Raw genomic sequence first — 22,444 nt, 5'->3', positions numbered from 1 at the left:
ATCCTAACCAAAACATCCATGGGAAGATGTGCAGAGGAGTACAGATAAATATAAATTGTGACACACACACACACACACACACACACACACAGATACATACTTTTCTAAAGCAGCTGCCACATCCTGGAGGCCTTGTAGGCTGACATTGTTTTTGTCCCACATAACTGTCCTATACAAACGCATAAGAGATGACAATAAAGAACAATAGAATATAGTAGAATCCATATTATGCAGTATTGGAACTTGGCACAGTTGACCCTTGTGGACCTCTTCTTGAGTCTTGACTTCTTACCGGAGCTTGGTGTTGATCTGTAGGGCCTTGGCCAGCATCTTGGCCCCCATGTCTCCCATGCCGTTGCCACTGATGTCCACCCGGATCAGGCTGGTGTTGCTGCCCAGAGCGTTCAGCACGATGGACAGATCTCCCTTCAGCTTGGAGTCGGCCAGGGAGAGGGACGTCAGGGGCTAAGTGACAAAGAAGTTAGTTGAACAATGGTAATGAATGGTTTAGACACATTTTTATGCTAAGCTGTTATGGCTAAGTATCACCATAAGAGTCGACTCACCGATTCCTCCTCCTGTATCATGTGCACCAGGTTGTCCAAGACTTGAGACAAATTTCTGTGGGAAGACATGCACACTTCGTTACATTCCAGACAGAGAGGACGATACAAACAGGAGGATATTAAGTGACAAGCTAATACATTTATTATTATTTTTTAATTCCAAGGTAAGTAAGTCTCGTACTTGGACTTGATGTTATTGAAGTTCTTGCCCAGTGAGAGGTGGCGGATGGAGCGATTTTTGGCCAGCCACACCAAGAGAGTGGTCAGGTCTGAATCCAAACCTGAGCATCGCATTTAACACAATATCAAGTAAAACAATCAAGGTACATTCACAATCAATGTACATACAGTGTCTACTCAGGCCTCACCGTTGTCTGAGATGTCCAGGCTGGAGATGTTGGGAATCTCAGCTATGCAGCCCTCCAGAATCTGAGAGCCTCCAGATCTTAGCTGAAGTAACACAAACAAAACATTAAGAGAAAGGATAGCAAGTGTATTTTGGTGATGTATTTGATTGTCATTCAGGGTACACAAGTAAATAAAGCTAAGTAATTCAAAATCAGAATATTCAGAGCATCAGCCCAAATAATAAAGGGGTGTCAAGACAACATTTTATTTTAGAATTTTATTTCAGAGTAGACGTCCCCTTTAATTTCTCCCTCAGGAGATTCAGGTAACTGCGCCAGGGCCAAGGCAGTAGTTCAGCATCTTACCTCAGAGCTGCTGAGATCCAGTGATACTTCACTGAGATTAGGATTGCAGCCAAGACCTAGTAAAAGTGCTCTGAGGAGAAAAAAACGAATTCAAACCCAACGGTTTATTTTCTATTCAGTTAAATCATCAAAGCAGACTGCAGGAATTAAATAATTGGTGTGATTAGATTGCTTTCTTGTTCACTGAAACTTTAAGTAATGTTACTACACTACTTACTTTTTCCTTTTTAAAATGAAGCAAAAATAAATGTATATAACATAAAATAAAAATCTAAATAACTAATGACATCCTGTCTAAAAGATACGTCACTAACCATTTATAGACATGCACATTTTCCGCAGGAATATTCTACAATTTTCTAGATCATATTTTCATTCTTGGTGTAATACAGTTAAATGGAGCAAATGGCAAAAATGGAGCAGACTGCAAGCTCACTTGAGTGCCTCCAGGGGGAGCTTGGTTCCAGACAGGTTGACACTGCTCAGCGCCAGCGCAGTGCCAAAGAACTGCTTGAAGGAATGCGGGACATCTTTACTTCTCCTGTGGGTTAAAAAGAATGCCAGCACACTTGGGTTATTTGTTCTGAAGTTCTCAGGTGTTCTCTCTTTGACAAACTGAGCATTAAATGACACATGGACATTGAAGACAACGGCAACTATTGAGTGACAGGCTTATTTTAGCATAAGCAAGTGATTTTGCTGTTGTATGGCTCACCTGTGAGAGAAAACGCTCTTCGACATGTTGAGCACTGAGAGGTGCCTGAGAGAACCTCGTAGAAGTGAAGTGCAGACCTGGAAGACAGGTGTTGAGCATCTGAATAACATGGACTAGTCAAGTGATATCACAGCTTTTATCCAAGCTCACAGTCTAGGGAACTACGGAGAGTATTTTACGAAATGGACTGGCCATTTGCATAGCAACAAATATAACAACAAGATCCATAAATATAACTATATAAAAAGCAAAATAAATATTTTTTAAATTGATAAGTGATATCAAAAGCAGACGGCACGCTACTTATAAACAGTGCTCACATGATATCCAAATATGACATGTTCACTGTCATTACATACTATCATTTTTTGTTGTACTTTTTCTCTCCAATTTTGTGATATCCAATTGGTAGTTACAGTCTTGACCCATTGCTGCAACTCCCGTACGGACTCGGGAGAGGCAAAGGTCAAATGCCATGAGTCTTACGAAACACGACCCCGCCAAGCCGCACTGCTTCTTGACACACTGCTCGCTTAACCCGGAAGCCAGTCGCACCAATGTGTCAGAGGAAAAAAACTGTACAACTGGCAAACAAAGTCAGCATGCATGCACCCGGCCCACCACAAGGAGTCGCTAGAGCGCGATGGGACAAGGACATCCCGGCCAGCCAAACCCTCCCCTAACCCGGACGACACTGGGCCAATTGTGCGCCGCCTCATGGGTATCCCGGTCGCAGTCAGCTGCGACACAGCCTGGGATCAGACCCAGGTCTGTAGTGACGCCTCTAGCACTGAGACGCAGTGCCTTAGACCACTGCGCCACTCAGGAGGCCAATTGCATATTATTACAATTAAACTAATCTACTTAATATAGAATATTGATTCGGTTTAGAATAGCTTTGTAATGTGCCCATTAAAAGGGTTAAAGTCCAATTGTCCAATCATTGCCTAGCTATAGCAGTGTGAATTCTTCTTAGGATTGGATGAGGGTTCACTCACTTGGTCCAGACAGCAGTCACTGCTGGACAGATCCAGAGTTACTAGACTGTTATGTTGACCCAGGAAATTGTACAGATTCTGTGAAAAGAGTCAGAGAAATGATGAAGAAAACAAACATAAAATACTGAGTACAATGAAGGGGAATTAGGACTAGGTCTTTCACTTAATATTTCAAATTCTATTTCACACCATTTCTGTGGCCTGTGTGAAAAATACATGAAAGCCAGGACAGAACATTTAAGATTTTGATTATGTTGCCAATACAACACTGATCTAAGATCAGTTCTGCACTCCCTCCCCTTATGATTAAGAGTGGCGTGTTAGCCGATCCTAGAACTGTGCTTAGCTACTTCTACCAGGAGATGTACATACTGAGAGGTCGTCTCCTCGGAGTGAGTTCCCACAGAGGTCCAGGTGTGTGAGGGTAGTGGGGACAGCAGGGTTGGCACTCAGCGCCTGGGCAAGACTGTTAACCCCTGACAACACATACACAGGAAGTTCAGAGGAAATGACATACCACATGATATTTGTCCAGGAAATTGGTTATGAATTTCAATACCCTTTTGCGATATGGAGGTCTTTGAAAGGTTCAGATGCTTGAGACCCATTGGGAGTTTGGCCAGCTGTGCACTGAGAGCAGATACGCCTAGAAAAAAATAAAGTGCATTACAAACTTATGAACAGACTTAAACCTCTCATGAACTTGAAGCTTCGAGACACGTTTGGCCATTGAGACGATCCATGCCAATGTAGGACAGAATACTAGAAGCTAGAATTCTAGATCTGTGCAGTATCCTATATATCTAAATCATTGAATATCATTTAAAAAAAATGAAAGCAGGGAGTTTGTCGTACCCTTGTCCTCCAGGGAGTTGTTTGTGAGGTTGAGGGTGTGAAGTGCAGAGGCAGGGTTGCAGGTCAGAGCGTTGGCTAGCTTCTGCGCAAAATCACTGAAAAAAATCAAGAAAGACAAGGCTCTACATAATCCCAAAAACATTCCTCACCCCAGGACACCGGTGCCTATCTGGGAGAATAAAGAAAAACAACATGCTTACGTGTCGGCATGAATCGCCTTCATCAGAGCCTATTGTTTGTTTGTCCCGTCAATAAATGTATCAGACTGACGCAGAAACAGAGTGCTCTTTATTCTTCCGGATAGTCACCAGTTGAAGTACCCAGGGGAAATGAGTGTTTTGGGGATTTTCATGTCCCTCAGTCGAGCACCCGATTCCCCATCTTTCGTTTGGGCTGGGCTGAAGCTCAATTGGATATACTTTTCCCCACAGCTCTACATAAGTTCTCAGGATTTTCTACGTGAAGTATATTTCTGATAATAGTGAGAGTCATGTGTTTAACTAGTGTGTGAGCTTGCTCCCTTAGCTTCCCATTGAACAGCATGCATGGAAGGTGGCTGTGTTCGAGAGCATGATCCATTCTGAAACTGTGTGTGTGCATTTTGTGTTTGCACCCGCATCTGTGTGTGTGTGTGTGTGTGCTGGATAAAATAAAAGCCAATATAGCTTATTACCAGTGCTTAGTGCTCACCTTCTGAGACCTGCATTCTCTAAAACCAGCTCCTCTAAGCGACTGGAGCGGGCCACAACTCGCAGAATTTGTTCACACACATCTGTGGACTGCAAGCAAACACTTCAGTGTGAAAAGTAACAAGCTCAGGCTTGTGTAAACACAGATGAATAACTTACTGTACAAAAACGTAAAACCTTTAAATGCATAAACACACACAAGAACGCAAACACATTCACCAAAACACACACACGCACACAGTGTGTGAGCAAACACACTATGACTAAGTATCAGCAGCAGTCACACCATCCCTGACTAATAAGCGCTTGTTGACATCTCATCCTCATGCCTCCTCTCTGCCTGCCACCACCAGAACACACACTCCTTTATACACACACAGCTGTCCTCTTCCTGCTGTGGACAGAGTACCCTTTACAATGCGTGTTCAGCCACTCTCAGAGGATAGAGGAAGTTACATAATAAAGAATGGTTTCAATACAAAATAAGCACTTAATGAAAGTCTTACAATGCATTTTAACTGCATCCTAATTAGTGCTGAGCTATTAGTGTTTGAGGTCATTTCGGTATGATTATTAAACATTTAGAGTTTTCGATTTCAATCATTTTTTAAAACAGACGCACGACAGTATGCATTATGTGCGTTGAATGCTGTAACACAGAATAAAACAATTGATAAAAGTCCCATGACGGTAGTGACTGTCCATTACTGCTTATCACTTATTAACCATCAGTTATCACTTTACTTTAATCAAATATTTAATTTGTTATGTATATTACATTTGTTTTATTTGATGACTATTATTTAATTCCAAGTCATCATCTCATCTCTATAGAGCTGCTGTCTGACAAAATCCCCATTTTAGTAGTTCTTCAAAAACTGAACAACAAAAAATGCAACATGTAAAGTGTTGGTCACATAAAAGATCCATAACATTTTCAATATGCACCAAAAGTTCTTCCATATTTTGTGAAAAATTTGTTTACATCCTTGTTAGTGAGCATTTCTCCTTTGCCAAGATAATCCATCCACCTGACAGGCATGGCATACCAAGAAGCTGATTAAACAGCATGATCATTACACAGGTTGCACCATCTGCTGGGGATAATAAAAGGCCACTCTAAAAATGTGCAGTTTTGCCACTTTTATGACTGCTGAATACAAACCATCAAATCACTGAGATCAGGTATTTTCCGGTAGAGATCCCTTGTGAAGAAACCATTTCTCTATTCTTCTGTTTCTTCTCCCTCTCCATGTCTACCCCATACTAACCTAACATAGCAGGCGTAAAAGAAACCCCAAAACAGCCCCACACAGACCAGAGTAGTTCATTATCACGTTTTCTGTGCGAAACTATGTAGAATATTGGCCTGTTAAAAACTACAACTCCCTTCTACATCGCACAGTTTGGGCTTGATCTGATTTATCTCTAGAGAAACTTAGCAACAAAAAAAAAAACAGAACAAAATGGAATTCAAATAATTGAACCGACGTTGGTCAATTAGTTTCAAAAAATTATAATAACCGTAATTTCAGTTAATCGCCCAGCACTAATCACAACATATATACCTACAGTACAGGCTTAATGTAAAGTGTTACCACAATTTACTTAACTTCCACCTCTCTTCAAGAGTGGCATGATGCTTGTTTCTCCAATTTATTTACCTCGGTTAAACTGTACGATGGCAAATAGTTTTTCCCTTCATAAGTGTAACAGAAAATGGAAAATGGTCACCAGCATGGTTCAGAATTAAATGTACCAGTTTGAAGTCCTTTGTGGAGAGCTTGGTGAACCATTGGTTATACTCCAGGACCACAATGATGGCCACCAAATCTCTGGAGAAGTAAATAGCATCGATTATAAAAAACAGAATGGTATAAAAGACACTGTTGTTCACGCAATGTGTACATTTGACAGCAGTGAAATAAGGAAGTGAAGTTACCGGTTATCAAGATGTACAAAATCCTGCAGGTTCAGTTCTCTGGTGTCCTGGGTCTGATAGATTGTGTCCACATCCTGTTGGGCAACAAACTGTTATGAAGAGTGATCAGATGAATTGCAATTAATTGCAAAGTCCCTCTTTGCCATGCAAATGAACTGAATCCTCCCAAAAACATTTCCACTCCATTTCAACCATGCCACAAAAGGACCAGCTGACATCATGTCAGTCATTCTCTTGTTAACACAGGTGTGAGTGTTGACGAGGACAAGGCTGGAGATCACTCTGTCATGCTGATTGAGTTCGAGTAACAGACTGGAAGCTTCAAAAGGAGGGTGGTGCTTGGAATCATTGTTCTTCCCATGTCAACGATGGTTACCGGCAAGGAAACACGTGCCGTCATCATTGCTTTGCACAAAACGGGTTTCACAGGCAAAGATATTGCTGCCAGAAAGATTGCACCTAAATCATCAAGAACTTCAAGGAGAGCGGTTCAATTGTTGTGAAGAAGGCTTCAGGGCGCCCAAGAAAGTCCAGCAAGCGCCAGGACCGTCTCCTAAAGTTGATTCAGCTGCGGGATCGGGGCACCACCAGTACAGAGCTTGCTCAGGAATGGCAGCAGGCAGGTGTGAGTGCATCTGCACGCACAGTGAGGCGAAGACTTTTGGAGGATGGCCTGGTGTCATGAAGGGCAGCAAAGAAGCCACTTCTCTCCAGGAAAAACATCAGGGACAGACTGATATTCTGCAAAAGGTACAGGGATTGGACTGCTGAGGACTGGGGTAAAGTCATTTTCTCTGATGAATCCCCTTTCTGATTGTTTGGGGCATCCGGAAAAAAGCTTGTCCGGAGAAGACAAGGTGAGCGCTACCATCAGTCCTGTGTCATGCCAACAGTAAAGCATCCTGAGACCATTCATGTATGGGGTTGCTTCTCAGCCAAGGGAGTGGGCTCACTCACAATTTTGCCTAAGAACACAGCCATGAATAAAGAATGGTACCAACACATCCTCTGAGAGCAACTTCTCCCAACCATCCAGAAACAGTTTGGTGACGAACAATGCCTTTTCCAGCATGACGGACCACCTTGCCATAAGTGATAACTAAGTGGCTCGGGGAACAAAACATCGATATTTTGGGTCCATGGCCAGGAAACTCCCCAGACCTTAATCCCATTGAGAACTTGTGGTCAATCCTCAAAAGGCAGGTGGACAAACAAAAACTCACAAATTCTGACAAACTCCAAGCATTGAGTATGCAAGAATGGTCTGCCATCAGTCAGGATGTGGCCCAGAAGTTAATTGACAGCATGCCAGGGCAGATTGCAGAGGTCTTGAAAAAGAAGGGTCAACACCGCAAATATTGACTCTTTGCATCAACTTCATGTAATTGTCAATAAAAGCCTTTGACACTTATGAAATGCTTGTAATTATACTTCAGTATTCCATAGTAACATCTGACAAAAAATAGCTAGACACTGAAGCAGCAAACTTTGTGAAAATGTATATTTTTGTAATTCTCAAAACTTTTGGCCACAACTGTAAAGCCAGGTCAGCATACATGTATTTCAAGAAGGACAATGTTAGAAACTTTAGAACAGATGCCTATCAACATGAACAGGATAGTCAGGCTACTGGACCTCCATAAACTGCCCCCGTTACACTATGATCAATTAGCAATATTAAATGAAAACGGAAGGAGACAAATCTACTAACCCACTGCACCTCCTCTCTGAATGGCAGACCCAGCTGGTCACAGAGACACCAGTACATGTGGGAGAAACCACCTACGAGAGAATGAGAGAGGTGAATACAGAAAGTCAACTATGTCATAGTTGGGATTTTTGTGAAATATGTTCTTTATTATAACGTTACCACATGGCCCTAGGTCTGTGGTGGCCTGGTCCTCCCATAGAGACTGTAGGACGGCCATCCTCTCAGGAGGCTTCAGGGTCAACTTCTTCATCACCTTCCTTTCACAGTGCAGGGGACACACCACAAACTGTCACTTTACCATGTCGACTTCTGTCACTCTATCATGTCAGCCCAGAGGACAAAAACACACACTGTCACTTTATCATGTTGGACATGAGTAAAGTGAGAGTGGGTGACAGTCTGAGGAAGTGAATGAGTACACAAGCGAGTGAATGAGTACACAAGTGAATGAATGAGTGACTCACTAATGTAAGTGTTTGTATGAGTAAAAGAATAATGAAGTGACAATAGAGAAAGTAACAAAGAGAGAGTGACAAAGTAGAGGGGACCTACGCTGGGGAGAGACCTGGACAGATTCTGTGTAGACAGCTCCCAATGTGGGCCACCACCTCATCCACATCCTCCACAGAGCCAAGCTTCAGGGACAGCTGGCCTCGGTCATACTCCAACAACAACTGTAGGGGGCGCAACACAGTGTCAACTGATACCGTCTGTCTGTAACAGGTTTGGTTTCAACAGAAGTTGTTTAATAGTCAGGACTATCTTACCTGAGTGGGCTTGTTACTAGTGATCCCCTGTATATCTAGGTAATTGAAGGTCTGTTCAATCTGAAACCACAACAAAAATCTGCACAATACTCGAGCAGAAATTAAAAAGGTATGGAATCAAAATGTTGGAAAACACATTGATAAAAATCTAAACATGTGAGGCACAAGGACACGTGTCCACTTTCTCTTTCACAGCTATAAGGCCAACACTGACAAAAACAGAGACACAAAGTCATAAACAAGCACTGAGATACACAACATGACCAAAAGTATGTGGACATCTCATTCCAAAATCATGGCCATTAATATGGAGTTGGTCCCCCCTTTGCTGCTATAACAGCCTCCACCGTTCTGGGAAGGCTTTTCCACTAGATGTTGGAACAATGGAAGCAAGTCCCCGCAGCATTTAGCCACAAGAGCATTACTGAGGTAGGGCACTGATGTCGGGTGATTAGGCCTGGCTCACAGTCAGTGTTCAAATTCATCCCAAAGGGGTTCAATGGCGTTGAGGTCAGGGCTCTGTGCAGGCCTGTCAAGTTCTTCTACACTGATCTCGACAAACCATTTCTGTATGGACCTCAGCTTTGTGCACGGGGGCATTGTCATGCTGAAACAGGAAAGGGCGTTCCCCAAGCTGTTGCCACAAAGTTGGAAGCACAGAATCGTCTAGTAAGTCATTTTATGTTGTAGCATTAAGATTTCCCTTCACTGGAACTAGGTGGCCTAACAGCCCCAGACCATTATTTCTCCTCCACCAAACTTTACAGTTGGCACTATGCATTGGGGCAGATTCTCCTGGCATCCGCCAAACCCAGATTCGTCCATCGGGCTGCCAGATGGTGAAGCATGATTCATCACTCCAGAGAACACGTTCCCACTGCTCCAGAGTCCAATGGCGGCGAGCGTTACACCACACCAGCCATCGCTTGGCATTGCGCATGGTGATCTTAGGCTTGTGTGTGGCTGCTCGGCCTTGGAAACCCATTTCATGAAGCTCCCGAAAAACAGTTCTTCTGCTGACGTTGCTTCCAGAGGCAGTTTGGACGGTGTCATGTTGAAAGTCACTGAGCACTTCAGTAAGGCTATTCTACTGCCAATGTTTGTCTATGGTGATTGCATGGCTGTGTGCTCAATTTTATACACATCAGCAATGGGTGTGGCTGAAATAGCCGAATCCACTAATTTGAAGGGGTGTCCACATACTTTTGTATATACAGTGAGGGGAAAAAAGTATTTGATCCCATTTACATTTACGTCATTTAGCAGACGCTCTTATCCAGAGCGACTTACAAATTGGTGCATTCACCTTATGATATCCAGTGGAACAACCACTTTACAATAGTACATCTATATCTTTTTTTGGGGGGGGGGGTTAGAATGATTACTATATCCTATCCCAGGTATGAATGAACATCTGAATGATTCAGAGGACAACTGGGTGAAAGTGATCCCCTGCTGATTTTGTACGTTTGCCCACTGACAAAGAAATGATCAGTCTATAATTTTAATGGTAGGTTTATTTGAACAGTGAGAGACAGAATAACAAAAAAAATCCATAAAAACACATCAAAAATGTTATAAATTGATTTGCATTTTAATGAGGGAAATAAGTATTTGACCCCTCTGCAAAACATGAGTTAGTACTTGGTGACAAAACCCTTGTTGGCAATCAGAGTTCAGACGTTTCTTGTAGTTGGACACCAGGTTTGCACACATCTCAGGAGGGATTTTGTCCCACTCCTCTTTGTAGATCTTCTCCAAGTCATTAATGTTTCGAGGCTGACGTTTGGCAACTCGAACCTTCAGATCCCTCCACAGATTTTCTAAGGGATTAAAGTCTGGAGACTGGCTAGGCCACTCCAGGACCTTAATGTGCTTTTTCTTGAGCCACTCCTTTGTTGCCTTGGCCGTGTGTTTTGGGTCATTGTCATGCTGGAATACCCATCCACGACCCATTTTCAATGCCCTGGCTGAGGGAAGGAGGTTCTCACCTAAGATTTGACAGTACATGGCCGCGTCCATCGTCCCTTTGATGCGGTGAAGTTGTCCTGTCCCATTAGCAGAAAAACACCCCCAAAGCATAATGTTTCGATGGTGTTCTTGGGGTCATAGGCAGCATTCCTCCTCCTCCAAACACGGCGAGTTGAGTTGATGCCAAAGAGCTCCATTTTGGTCACATCTGACCACAACACTTTCACCCAGTTGTCCTCTGAATCATTCAGATGTTCATTGGCAAACTTCAGACGGGCATGTATATGTGCTTTCTTGAGCAGGGGGACCTTGCGGGCGCTGCAGGATTTCAGTCCTTCACGGCGTAGTGTGTTACCAATTGTTTTCTTGGTGACTATGGTCCCAGCTGCCTTGAGATCATTGACAAGATCCTCCCGTGTAGTTCTGGGCTGATTCCTCACCGTTCTCATGATCATTGCAACTCCACGAGGTGAGATCTTGCATGGAGCCCCAGGCTGAGGGAGATTGACAGTTCTTTTGTGTTTCTTCCATTTGCGAATAATCGCACCAACTGTTGTCACCTTCTCACCAAGCTGCTTGGCGATGGTCTTGTAGCCCATTCCAGCCTTGTGTAGGTCTACAATCTTGTCCCTGACATCCTTGGAGAGCTCTTTGGTCTTGGCCATGGTGAAGAGTTTGGAATCTGATTGATTGATTGCTTCTGTGGACAGGTGTCTTTTATACAGGTAACAAGCTGCGATTAGGAGCACTCCCTTTAAGAGTGTGCTCTAATCTCAGCTCGTTACCTGTATAAAAGACACCTGGGAGCCAGAAATCTTTCTGATTGAGAAGGGGTCAAATACTTATTTCCCTCATTAAAATGCAAATCATTTTATAAGATTTGTTGACATGCGTTTTTCTGGATTTTTTTGTTGTTATTCTGTCTCTCACTGTTCAAATAAACCTACCATTAAAAATATAGACTGACCATTTCTTTGTCAGTGGGCAAACGTACAAAATCAGCAGGGGATCAAATACTTTTTCCCCCTCACTGTATAGTTTAGATGGACAAACCCCAATATGCCACACACACACACACACACCTGGCAGGATGACAGGAGAGAGTGAGAGAGAGAGAGAAGGAAAGGAGGAGGTCAAACTAATCCAGAGCTGCTATCTTTCTGATGCTAGAGGCCCAGGCTGAAGGAGGAAAGAAACTCCCTCTCCAGCTGTTAAATCCCTCCAATGTCTTTGCTCAGCACACAAAACTCCAAGGGCGAGATTTACTCCCAGGAACAACTGAGCCTCTGTCGTACACAGAGCGTATAATAATCCAAACACCATCATACAATGACTTCTTTCCAGGATACAAGAAAACTAAATGCTAAAACTTTAGCCTGCAGCTATAATGCTTTATGTATAACTTGTAATAAGCATGTAGCCTGGTGTTACCAAAAATCACCTCCTCAGGGTTTTTACCTTTCCAGAGGTTACGAGTAGAAGACTAAAATACACCCGAAAGAGGAATTAGCATGAATATTTGTAGGGCTCTGCAAATAGTGTAACTTTTCTTTAAGTGCATGGGTTTTAATGACTAGCAATTGAAGAAGTACAGTAGCTTCAGAAAGTATTCACACCCCTTGACTTTTTCCACCTTTTGTTGTTACGCTGCCTGAATTGAAAATTGATTACATTTAGATTTGTCAATGGCCTACACACAATACCCCATAATGTCAAAGTGGAATCATGTTTTTAGAAATTGTTACAAATGAATTAAAAATGAAAAGCTGAAATGTCTTGAGTCAGTAAGTATTCAACCCCTTTGTTATGGCAAGCCTAAATAAGTTCAGGAGTAAACATTTGCTTAACTAGTCACATAAGATGCACGGACTCACGGTGTGCAATTATAATGTTTTACAAGATTGAATGACTACATCATCTCTGTACCCCTCACATACAGATAATTGTAAGGTAACTCAGTTAAGCAGTGAATTTCAAAACACAGATTCAACCACAAAGACCAGGGAGGTTTCCAATGCCTCACAAAGAAGAGCACCTATTGGTAGATCGGTAAAAAAAAAAGCCTACATTGAATATCTCTTTGAGCATGGTGAAGTTATTAATTACACTTTGGATGGTGTATCAATACACCCAGTCTCTACAAATATACAGGCGTCCTTCCAGACTCAGTTGCCCGGGAGGAAGGAAACCGCTCCGGATTCCACCATGAGGCCAATGATGACTTTAAAACAGTTAAGACTTTAATAGCTGTGATAGGAGAAAACTGAGGATGGATCACAACACTGTAACTACTCCACAATACTAACCTAATTCACATAGTGAAAAGAAAGATGTCTGTACAGCAATGGTCTCCAAAGCATTTCTACTTGATCGCAAAACATTTCTGTAAAAACCCGCTGTTGGCGGTAGGAGAAGTGTTTAAATTTAACCATTTCATGTGTCTGAACTATCTTCATAGACGCCCCGGAAAGCCCCCTATGTTTGTGCAACTTAGCATTGTGCCAAGTGTATGTATATTTTCTCTTTTAAATCACTGCTTTCAAACAGTATCCCATGAATAGACAGCACTAAAAAAAGAGCAAATAATCAGAACACTATTTAAATACATGCACACTCAGCTGTGCCTCGCAAGTAATACAACAACTGATCTATTACCAGTGTGGTCATATTATAGCCTACCCCTAAATATATATGTTTTTAAATGGCCTGAACAACAATGCATTGGCACGGCATTTCATGCAAAGCTAATGTGGTGATAATGTATTGGTCCTATAGCCCACTGCACAAACCTCATTGCTACAGTACTGTTTTTAATAGGTTAATGTTGCATAGGCTTACGCTTTTTAATTCATGCTCCCCAAAAAAATCTGAGTGGTAGATCTTGGCTTGCATTTTGATCAGAAAGTGAACTTGCCTCAGAAAAGGTTGGTGACCATTACCGTGCAGAATAAAAAATAAATACGTGGCAAAGAAATTAACTTTATGTCCTGAATACAAAGCAATATGTTTGGGTCAAATCCAACATGTCACTGAGTACCACTTCATATTTTCAAGCATGGTGGTGGCTGCATCATGTTATGGGTATGCTTGTCATCGACAAGGACTAGGGAGTTTTTTTATGATAAAAATAGACAGAATAGAGCTAAGCACAGGCAAAATCCAAGAGGAAAACCTGGTTCAGTCTGCTTTCCAACAGACACTGGGAGACAAATTCACCTTTGAGCAGGTCAATAACAGTACTGCTTACCAAGATGACATGGAATGTTCCTGAGTGGCCTAGTTACAGTTTGGATTTAAACCAGCTTTAAAATCTATGGCAAGACTTGAAAATGGCTGTCTACCAATGATCAACAAGTAACTTGGCAGAGCTTGAAGAATTGTTTTAAGAATTATGTGCAAATATTGTACAATCCAGTTGTGCAAAGCTCTTAGAGACTTATCCAGAAAGACTCACAGCTGTAATTGCTGCCAAAGGTGATCCTAACATGTATTGACTCAGGGGTTTGAATACTTATCTAATCAAGATAGTGTTTTATTTTTCATAAATTCTTTACAAATGTTAGATTTTTTCATTCACTTTACCAAGAAAGTTGTGTAGATCGTTGACAAAAAACTATTTTAATCCCACTTTGTAGACAACAAAATGTGGAAAAAGTCAAGGGGTGTGAATACTTTCTGAAGGCACTGTATTTGTAATTAATCGCATTCATGAAATGCACAGTCCAAAGATTGCAGTGAAGTAGTTGCAGTTACTGGTATTTGTTAACCAGTACATTAGCGCCCGGCACAAGTGAGCAGGTCCCACCATATGCCATGACATCTGATATGTTTTCCCACAATGCAGCTGTGAACACAGCCTGTGGGAAAGAAAAACAGTCGATGCTTTCTGAAAAACCTCAAACCTTAAGGGAGAGAGAGTCAAAAAAGTTCAACAGAAATAGGGGAGAGATCTGCAGAGACTTGCTCCTTGGGCCAGCAACCGTACCAGAGAGAATTCCAGAAGCGCTCCTCCAAAACAAGCAAGAGCACGCTCGGAGATAGACTAACCAAACATTCCCAAGGAGGACCATCTGGGATGACTGGGGGCGGGAGGAAGACAGTCAGTCTAATTGAATTTCCTCAATTCATCCAGACAGAAGTCCTCCCACTCACTCAAACCTCTACTTACTATGTGTCGTAATGGAGTGAATTCCCTGTCTGTCATCATTACATAGTACATAAAAGGGAGTTGCAGCGATTTCAACTTCACAAGAACTTAATTGGCCTTGAGTAATATTGATGTTAACTCTCGTAGCACTATGCACAGATGTAGCACCATGCAGTACACTAGTAAACTAATGTTTAAACTTCTGTGGGACGCAGCTATTTGAGACATCGGAAGATCAGGATAAACAGTAACACACATTCAAACACTCACAGTGTCTCACATGTGCATGTACGCCGTCTCACCTCGCACACACGGCACACTTCTCCTTACCTTGGTGGGGACCCTTGCAGTAAGCAGAAAGACCCGATGGGATGCCAAAGCCTGTAGGAGAGCGAGACAGATCAGAGAGACGTAACGCAAGTCAACAACTGTACAACTAGAACTGGACAGAGTTACAGTACTAAGCCTTTCCACCAGCGGTTTGCAGCTGTTATTGTCTAGAAGGAATTTAAATATCAACTGTAGAGCCAACTGAAAGAGACCTGGAGTTGGGACATACGTAAAGAACATGGTCTCTTGTTTTTACTATAGTTTCTGTGTGTTAAACCCTTCTATTCTTAAAAACACTGGAGCAAACTCAATTGAAATCACACTGTGGTAGCCAACTCATTTCTAGAGACATGCAAAAGTACCATGCGACAGGTGAATACACAGTTATAGTCAAAAGGAGAAAGAGAGAACTGTCTGTGGATCAGATAGCTGTGGTATGTTGGTTTTTGGAGTGAAGTCACTCAAGGCCAAATATGAGCATGGATAGTGGCTTAGTGAGCCAATGGCTGGGTGTGAGGCAGGAGACCCCACCCCTCTCTGCTCTGGACAATCTGTTTCAGATTTGTATTTTATTTTCAAGTATCTCAGGTGTAAAAAGAGGGGGAGGGGTATTGCATGTTCACACACACACACACACACGTAGATTTCACAATCCCATAATAATTATTGCAGGTAAGACCCACTTATCCATTGTGTCTTAAAAAATAAAGACAGCTCAACCAAATTTTGACCACTGAGTTTGGCGGATGAATTTACAATCCCAATTCTAGCAAGGCCTAGGAATGTGCCAATGTGGTGGGCTGTGTTAATCAGTGTCTGATGCGCTCAGTCAGTGTCCTGTGGGGAAGTTCTGTGTCAAGTCAAGACAGTGAACATACATGCACCAAATTGTGGAACTTTACAAAGAAAATAAGCCCCCGGAGCCTACACCGTGTCCAACAGGCCCCCGGAGCCTACACCGTGTCCAACAGGCCCCCGGAGCCTACACCGTGTCCAACAGGCCCCCGGAGCCTACACCGTGTCCAACAGGCCCCCGGAGCCTACACCGTGTCCAACAGGCCCCCGGAGCCTACACCGTGTCCAACAGGCCCCGTTCCACAGGCCCCCGGAGCCTACACCGTGTCCAACAGGCCCCCAGAGCCTACACCGTGTCCAATAGGACCCCGGAGCCTACACCGTGTCCAATAGGCCCCCAGAGCCTACAATGTGCCCATTTCACACTGAACTCTAAGAAAGGACAACTTTCCAGAAAATGATATGCCTTCAAATGTGAAAATGGCAGAGTTTCATGAGTTGAGGATGCATATTTAGAGTAACGAGTCAGTTATATCCTCATTATACTACGTGTTTAAAATCAGTTGCCAACATTTGTCCTTTTTATTAACTAGGAAACACATAGGTGTCAGCTGCACATGTTCTACAATTAAAACGGAACCTTGTTTTTGTCTGTTTACTCGAGGGTGGTGCAGCAAACATTAGCATGCCAAGAGTGTCCAAGAAGCTTAGTTTTTTAAATCCACATACACTGTTATACATTGTCTGCTGAGTAATATTCCACACACACGGGGTTTAGAGACATGCAGTTACATGAAACATGATAGGCCCATATCCAATAGTAGGCCTACTCCCACACCGCTTTATCCATTGTTCTTCCTCTTACACAATAATACACTGAGACTAGGGGCTCAAATGTGTTTTGAAAGTTGGGTCTGATGCTTTTCATGTCTTTGCTGGCCCACGGCTTAGAGGAAGGGGTTAAAGGATGATGAAGTATGAGGGGAGACTGAATAGTGTCTGTATAGAGGGCTGTGTTCATTAGGGTATGCAATGGAAAACGATTTACAACGGAAAATGAAAAAGAGTGTTTCTTATTCTGTAAGTGTTCTTGGGTATTTTGAAAGGCGCAAATAAAATGTATTAGTCTGTTTTCTTCCATCCGATGCCTAATGAACACAGCCCAGGGCTTAGGGTTAAAGAAGATCAGCTTGCAACACCTTAAAAAGAATTTTGTTTGGAAAGAGCCCGAAGCGTCTCTGGTCTTCCTTGGGTTTGATGGAGGCAACTGATATTCCAATTGAAACACAATAAGTTTTGGCTATCTTTTGAAAGTGCTCTGAAGTTGCTAACAAAAATTAGACAGTTGTGGAGGTTCATCCTGTAACATTTAAAATGTAACATTTAACCATCAAAATCCAATATTCTGCATACAAAGTAACAAGAATATTACACCACAGACAAAATTGTTTCAGGTTGTCAATACATTGATTTCAGTCTGTCAAGTCCACAGAAAGTGGTGAGGTTGTGTTTCAAACGTTCTATGGTCAAACAGTCGACTGCAGGCCTGCTGTTATGTGAATGAGGCACAGGAACAAGGTTTTGCTGAGAAACATGGAAACCTTGAGAGAATGAGGAAAATTACAAACACTGGGGTGCTCAGAATGACAAGTTGATGTTCTCCTACATAGAAGGGTTGTGTTGTGTCTGCACATGTAACGCTACATTTAGAGAACTGCACAATGAGAAACCAATTATATGGGGGCCTAGAATAAAGGCCTGATGTCTTACCAGCACTCGGTTCTCCAGTTTGTCACCTTTGACCTCCAGTTTCAACCTCTTCTTCAGGGTGAGCTTGATCTTCCTACCCACGGCATCTCTCAGACTCTCTAGGAGGAACAATTGGAAGATTGATACGATCATGCTATCGTTTCCTCTACTGCATGTTCAGGGCTAGGCTTATCGGAGGCCTTTATAAAATCCAAAATAACTCATGCTTGGCCTGGGAAATCATGAATAACAGAAGCAGAAATGCTTTTTGATAGGAAAACAACCCAACTTAGGATTCACTTTGCCTGCATTGAGCTGTTTTTTTAACAGTGGACCTAATGTCAGTTTCGTAACCACTACACTCAAAAAGAAACTCATAAGTATTGAAAATACCACACAGTCCATAGACAGTGGGTTTCCCCCAGGCCATATGGCAGTGCTAGGGAGGTTAGCAATTCAACATTGGTGCACTTTTTTGTCCCATGTAATAGCAGTCAGAGTAATATTATTGCTTAATTTTGTACCAAACACAGCTTTAACCAGCGTCGGCCTCTTACAGGTTTCATGACTCCGTTGTCAAATTTATATTAAGAGGGAAGTCAGACGCCAACCAGGAAACCAGCTGAGGGAAGGACTGATCTGTTTTGGTGAGGCACCTAAAACATTTTGTAGTCTTGTTTTTCTTCAGGGAATCCTGGCAAGAGTGGGGGAAACTCTTGATTACATCACTCTCTGGACATGAGGTCATCAACTCAGATCAGAACATTTACAGACAGGGAGATTTCCCAACATGGCCCAGACTGCCATGTTTGGACTTCTATTTATGTATCCACAGTTCTCTGAAACTAATGTCTGAAAACAGTTTTTTGCAGTTGTTTTCGTGATGGTTCCATAACTTGATTAGTGTCCATTCTCAAAAGAAAAATGCAACATTTTGAAAGACCTGTGAGGATAACTGAGGAAGAAATCTCATATGGCTGTCTGGGCTTGTTGTATGTCCTGTGCTCTGCGTAGTATGACAATGGTTTATCCATACATTGGTCTATCCTAGAGGAGGCATATGTCATCCCAATGGTGTCATCACACTCTGAGGGAATTTCTCAAGAGATGAGAAGAACAGCTCCAGTTCTTCTCTCCAACTTTGTGTACAAATGTATGTGGCAATCAGGTGGAACTCGAAAACTTGAGAAAACAGCTGACATAGCATGTTTATCCCCCCCCATAGTCGTTAAGAAATTTACAATGAACCATTTCAATGCAAGAGTAGTAACGTTAATTTTAGGCCAAATAAATTACATTACTGTTAAAGTTTCTTACCCAGCAACTCGTTAGGAAACCCCGTATCATCTTCAGACATGTTTAAGAATTAGGAGAGCTGTGTGGAGTTAAAAAAGCACAACGACAAAGAATAAACACGACATGGATTAAAATGTAAAGTTATCCACCGACGAGTAGCCTAGTCCAGTTTCTTGAGTACCTGGGGTCGTTTTGCTTACTTTCTCCATTCATCCTCCAGTGCGTCAGAGCAATGTACCTTTTGGAGCTCAAACGCCGAAATTAACGAATAAAATGACATGAGAAAATTGAAGACAACGTTGCATGCTTGGACTAGCCTACTCTGCGAGTCTGTTGCAAAAATAATCACATACTTTCAGTCAACTCGTGAATGATCCCTCCCTTCTCAACAAAAGGTAGGCTACTCACCGAAGTCAAGTAGGGAAAATGTGACACCTGGTGGCAGGGCCGGCCCGCTCATTATTTCTCTTATTAAACCTTTATTTCACCAGGAAGGGCTCATTGAGAGTTAAAATCTCCTTTTCAAGAGAGTCCTGGCCAAGATAGGCAGCACCAAGTCATTACAAAAATTACAGACAAACAACATGAAATCTAATCTAGTAAAAAAAACATAGAATTCACAAGAGTATAACAGAATCAAAAACTGCAAATTAAAAACATTGACAGGTCAGGGAATCAGTCTCAAGATCATTCATCAGTGATTTAAAAATACCAATTGGGACAAGTTATTCCAGTTTAAAAGTATTTTGTAAGGCGTTCCAAGACGATGGCGCAGAGTACATAAAAGCCCTTTTACCAAATTCAGTTCGGACATTTGGAACAGTTAGCAGGATAAAGTCCTGCGAACGAAGAGAGTACCCACCACATTTCTGAACAATAAAAATGCCCAAATAAAAAGGTAGTAAACCCAAAATGTCTTTGTAAATGTCTTTGTACCAGTGACTGAGCCTACGAGTGACTAGAGAAGGCCAGCCAACCCTGGTATACAAAGTGCAGGAGGCGGATGCCTATTGCGGCAGATTGACGAGGGCGGCATTTTCTGAGCTACTGTCCAAGGCGCACCTCCAACAACACAAAATCTCACATAATACTGCCCCAAACAATGACCATTTCTCTGTCAACCATTGGAATATGGGATTTTTAGGTGACTGCTAATGCCGCCCTGTGATAAGCTTTGTCAAAGGCAGGGATGCAAAATATGAATCTTGTCCATTCCCCGCGCGCCTCTCCAGGGTGCTGTTGGAGAGATGAATCGCTGCGGCACTCCACCAACATTATGTCAAAAAAAATTCCTCCAACATAAATCATGTAGTAGAAACAGTATGTGGCCTTTTCTGCAGCCTACAAGCTGGATATAAAATGTATGACAGTGTAATGAGATGGAAAGTTTTTACATCGTGCATGTTTCTCCGATCAAATATCCTAACCTAAATGGCGCCCAATCAAATACAAAATGCGCTGACATGTTAACAAACCAAATATCCTAAAAACAGGACAGGTCAAAGTAAAATGGACAACGTGGAATGGACAATCAGGCTACAACTGCTACCCGGGAGTTTAATCCAGTGGGCTAAATTGTCATGATCAGTGTTTCAAGTTTGTATCCTGATCATAACGAAAAATAAAATACTTATGCATTTCCCGCTGTGCATTGCAAATAGGCTCAGGATAACTCCTGATAAAGTTGGGTAGCTGATATTCTAAGTTTAAATAGACAAATGTATTAATTACAGGAATCAGGACAAATAAAGCCAATGCAACAGGAAGTGTTAAAAACAGTGGGCCTACCACATATTATTTAACTAGGCATGTCAATAAAGAAAAAAATCCTTATTTACAATGATGGACTACTCCAGACTACACTGGGCCTGCTCTATGGGACTCCCAATCATAGCCAGATGTGATACAGCCTGGAATCAAACCAGGGACTGTAGTGATGCCTCTTGCACTGAGATGCAGTGCCTTAGACCGCTGCACAACTTGGGAGCCCACATGGATGGGCATTCATAAAATTGCATTTCAGGTGACACTGTAGGCTATTCTTCAGTAAGCAAGGGACAAGACTGACGCCTTTTGGACATCTTTTTTTGAGGCAGACGTCTATGTTTAGTTAAGATTTGGACAGGTCTGGACCAGCCTTGATTTGGCCAAAACATAGATGTCTAGAAATGATGTAGTTTCAACTTTAATTCAGAACCTAATATGAACCTGATTTCAACATCTGGAAAATAAGTATTTTAGACGTCTTTTCAACGTCATTTTGCTTACTGGGACTTCTAGTAGGGGCAGCAATTTTTTTGGTCTAGCCTAGGGTGGCAGAATGGCCAGGTCCTGCCTGGTGGCATTATGCAACATCTTTCTGACTCTGTGCAGGTAAAGAACCACTAAAGAGTAGGCCTAGGCTACCATAAGTACAGCAAAGTCGTTACAGTAGGTTAATACAACTGCTGATTACTACTTCAACAAATACAATTAATGGTTTCCTAAGTTTAGTTATTAAGACGGTAATAATTCTCAAATCACAATATATATGTCATATGCAGCCAACATTTTAATGCGTCTTCGAAGTTGTAGTTGCTAACTTCAAGGCTACAGTTGCTGACTAAAGCTCAACAGAACGTTTGCCTCTTGGAGTGCTTTGAGCCAAAACTTGTCCCCTAAACGGACAGAAATATTGTCCAGATATGACCTCATTGAATAGAAAGGGGCACACCTTCCCACACATATGAGCAAAAGCATATTGTTTTCCTAAAAGTAAGGATTTGTCTGTTTTTATGAGATAAAAAAACGATTAATATTATAACCAAACAACATCCAAGCCAAATGTTGACATAAGTAAATACAGTAAATACACTTCCATAGTGTATCTAAAGGAAGGTCCTTGGGGGAATTCCATGCCAGCATAGCCCGAATATATACTGCTCAAAAAAATAAAGGGAACACTTAAACAACACAATGTAACTCCAAGTCAATCACACTTCTGTGAAATCAAAGTGTCCACTTAGGAAGCAACACTGATTGACAATAAATTTCACATGCTGTTGTGCAAATGGAATAGACAACAGGTGGAAATTATAGGCAATTAGCAAGACACCCCCAATAAAGGAGTGGTTCTGCAGGTGGGGACCACAGACCACTTCTCAGTTCCAATGCTTCCTGGCTGATGTTTTGGTCACTTTTGAATGCTGGCGGTGCTTTCA

At 42.1% G+C, this 22,444-nt stretch overlaps 1 protein-coding gene across 6 annotated transcripts in view; it reads right to left on the bottom strand.

The window, feature by feature from the left end:
- The window catches only part of LOC106569926 (F-actin-uncapping protein LRRC16A), a 29,665-nt gene extending 10,038 nt beyond the window's left edge, over positions 1 to 19,627 (bottom strand). For 2 of the 6 annotated variants that reach the window (XM_045694697.1, XM_045694696.1), the window contains exons 1-22: positions 19,266 to 19,626; positions 17,970 to 18,067; positions 15,405 to 15,455; positions 8,957 to 9,016; positions 8,742 to 8,863; positions 8,349 to 8,446; positions 8,190 to 8,260; positions 6,479 to 6,552; positions 6,296 to 6,371; positions 4,538 to 4,626; positions 3,848 to 3,942; positions 3,552 to 3,638; positions 3,365 to 3,468; positions 2,993 to 3,070; positions 1,995 to 2,071; positions 1,716 to 1,820; positions 1,280 to 1,349; positions 935 to 1,016; positions 748 to 847; positions 567 to 621; positions 293 to 465; positions 101 to 169 (exon numbers count right to left, since the gene is read on the bottom strand). In XM_045694697.1, the coding sequence (XP_045550653.1) occupies positions 101 to 169; positions 293 to 465; positions 567 to 621; positions 748 to 847; positions 935 to 1,016; positions 1,280 to 1,349; positions 1,716 to 1,820; positions 1,995 to 2,071; positions 2,993 to 3,070; positions 3,365 to 3,468; positions 3,552 to 3,638; positions 3,848 to 3,942; positions 4,538 to 4,626; positions 6,296 to 6,371; positions 6,479 to 6,552; positions 8,190 to 8,260; positions 8,349 to 8,446; positions 8,742 to 8,863; positions 8,957 to 9,016; positions 15,405 to 15,455; positions 17,970 to 18,067; positions 19,266 to 19,305 (1,874 nt within the window). In that variant the 5' untranslated portion in view covers positions 19,306 to 19,626. Of the gene's footprint in view, positions 1 to 100; positions 170 to 292; positions 466 to 566; positions 622 to 747; positions 848 to 934; positions 1,017 to 1,279; positions 1,350 to 1,715; positions 1,821 to 1,994; positions 2,072 to 2,992; positions 3,071 to 3,364; positions 3,469 to 3,551; positions 3,639 to 3,847; positions 3,943 to 4,537; positions 4,627 to 6,295; positions 6,372 to 6,478; positions 6,553 to 8,189; positions 8,261 to 8,348; positions 8,447 to 8,741; positions 8,864 to 8,956; positions 9,017 to 15,404; positions 15,456 to 17,969; positions 18,068 to 19,265 lie in introns of all 6 variants that reach the window. The other 4 variants (XM_045694695.1, XM_045694694.1, XM_045694693.1 and 1 more) reach the window with 4 other exon arrangements.
- Between the last annotated feature and the right edge of the window lie 2,817 nt (positions 19,628 to 22,444).

This window comes from Salmo salar, chromosome ssa14 (assembly GCF_905237065.1).
Source record: "Salmo salar chromosome ssa14, Ssal_v3.1, whole genome shotgun sequence".
Taxonomy (NCBI): domain Eukaryota; kingdom Metazoa; phylum Chordata; class Actinopteri; order Salmoniformes; family Salmonidae; genus Salmo; species Salmo salar.
This window is presented reverse-complemented; position numbering and strand designations above follow the sequence as displayed.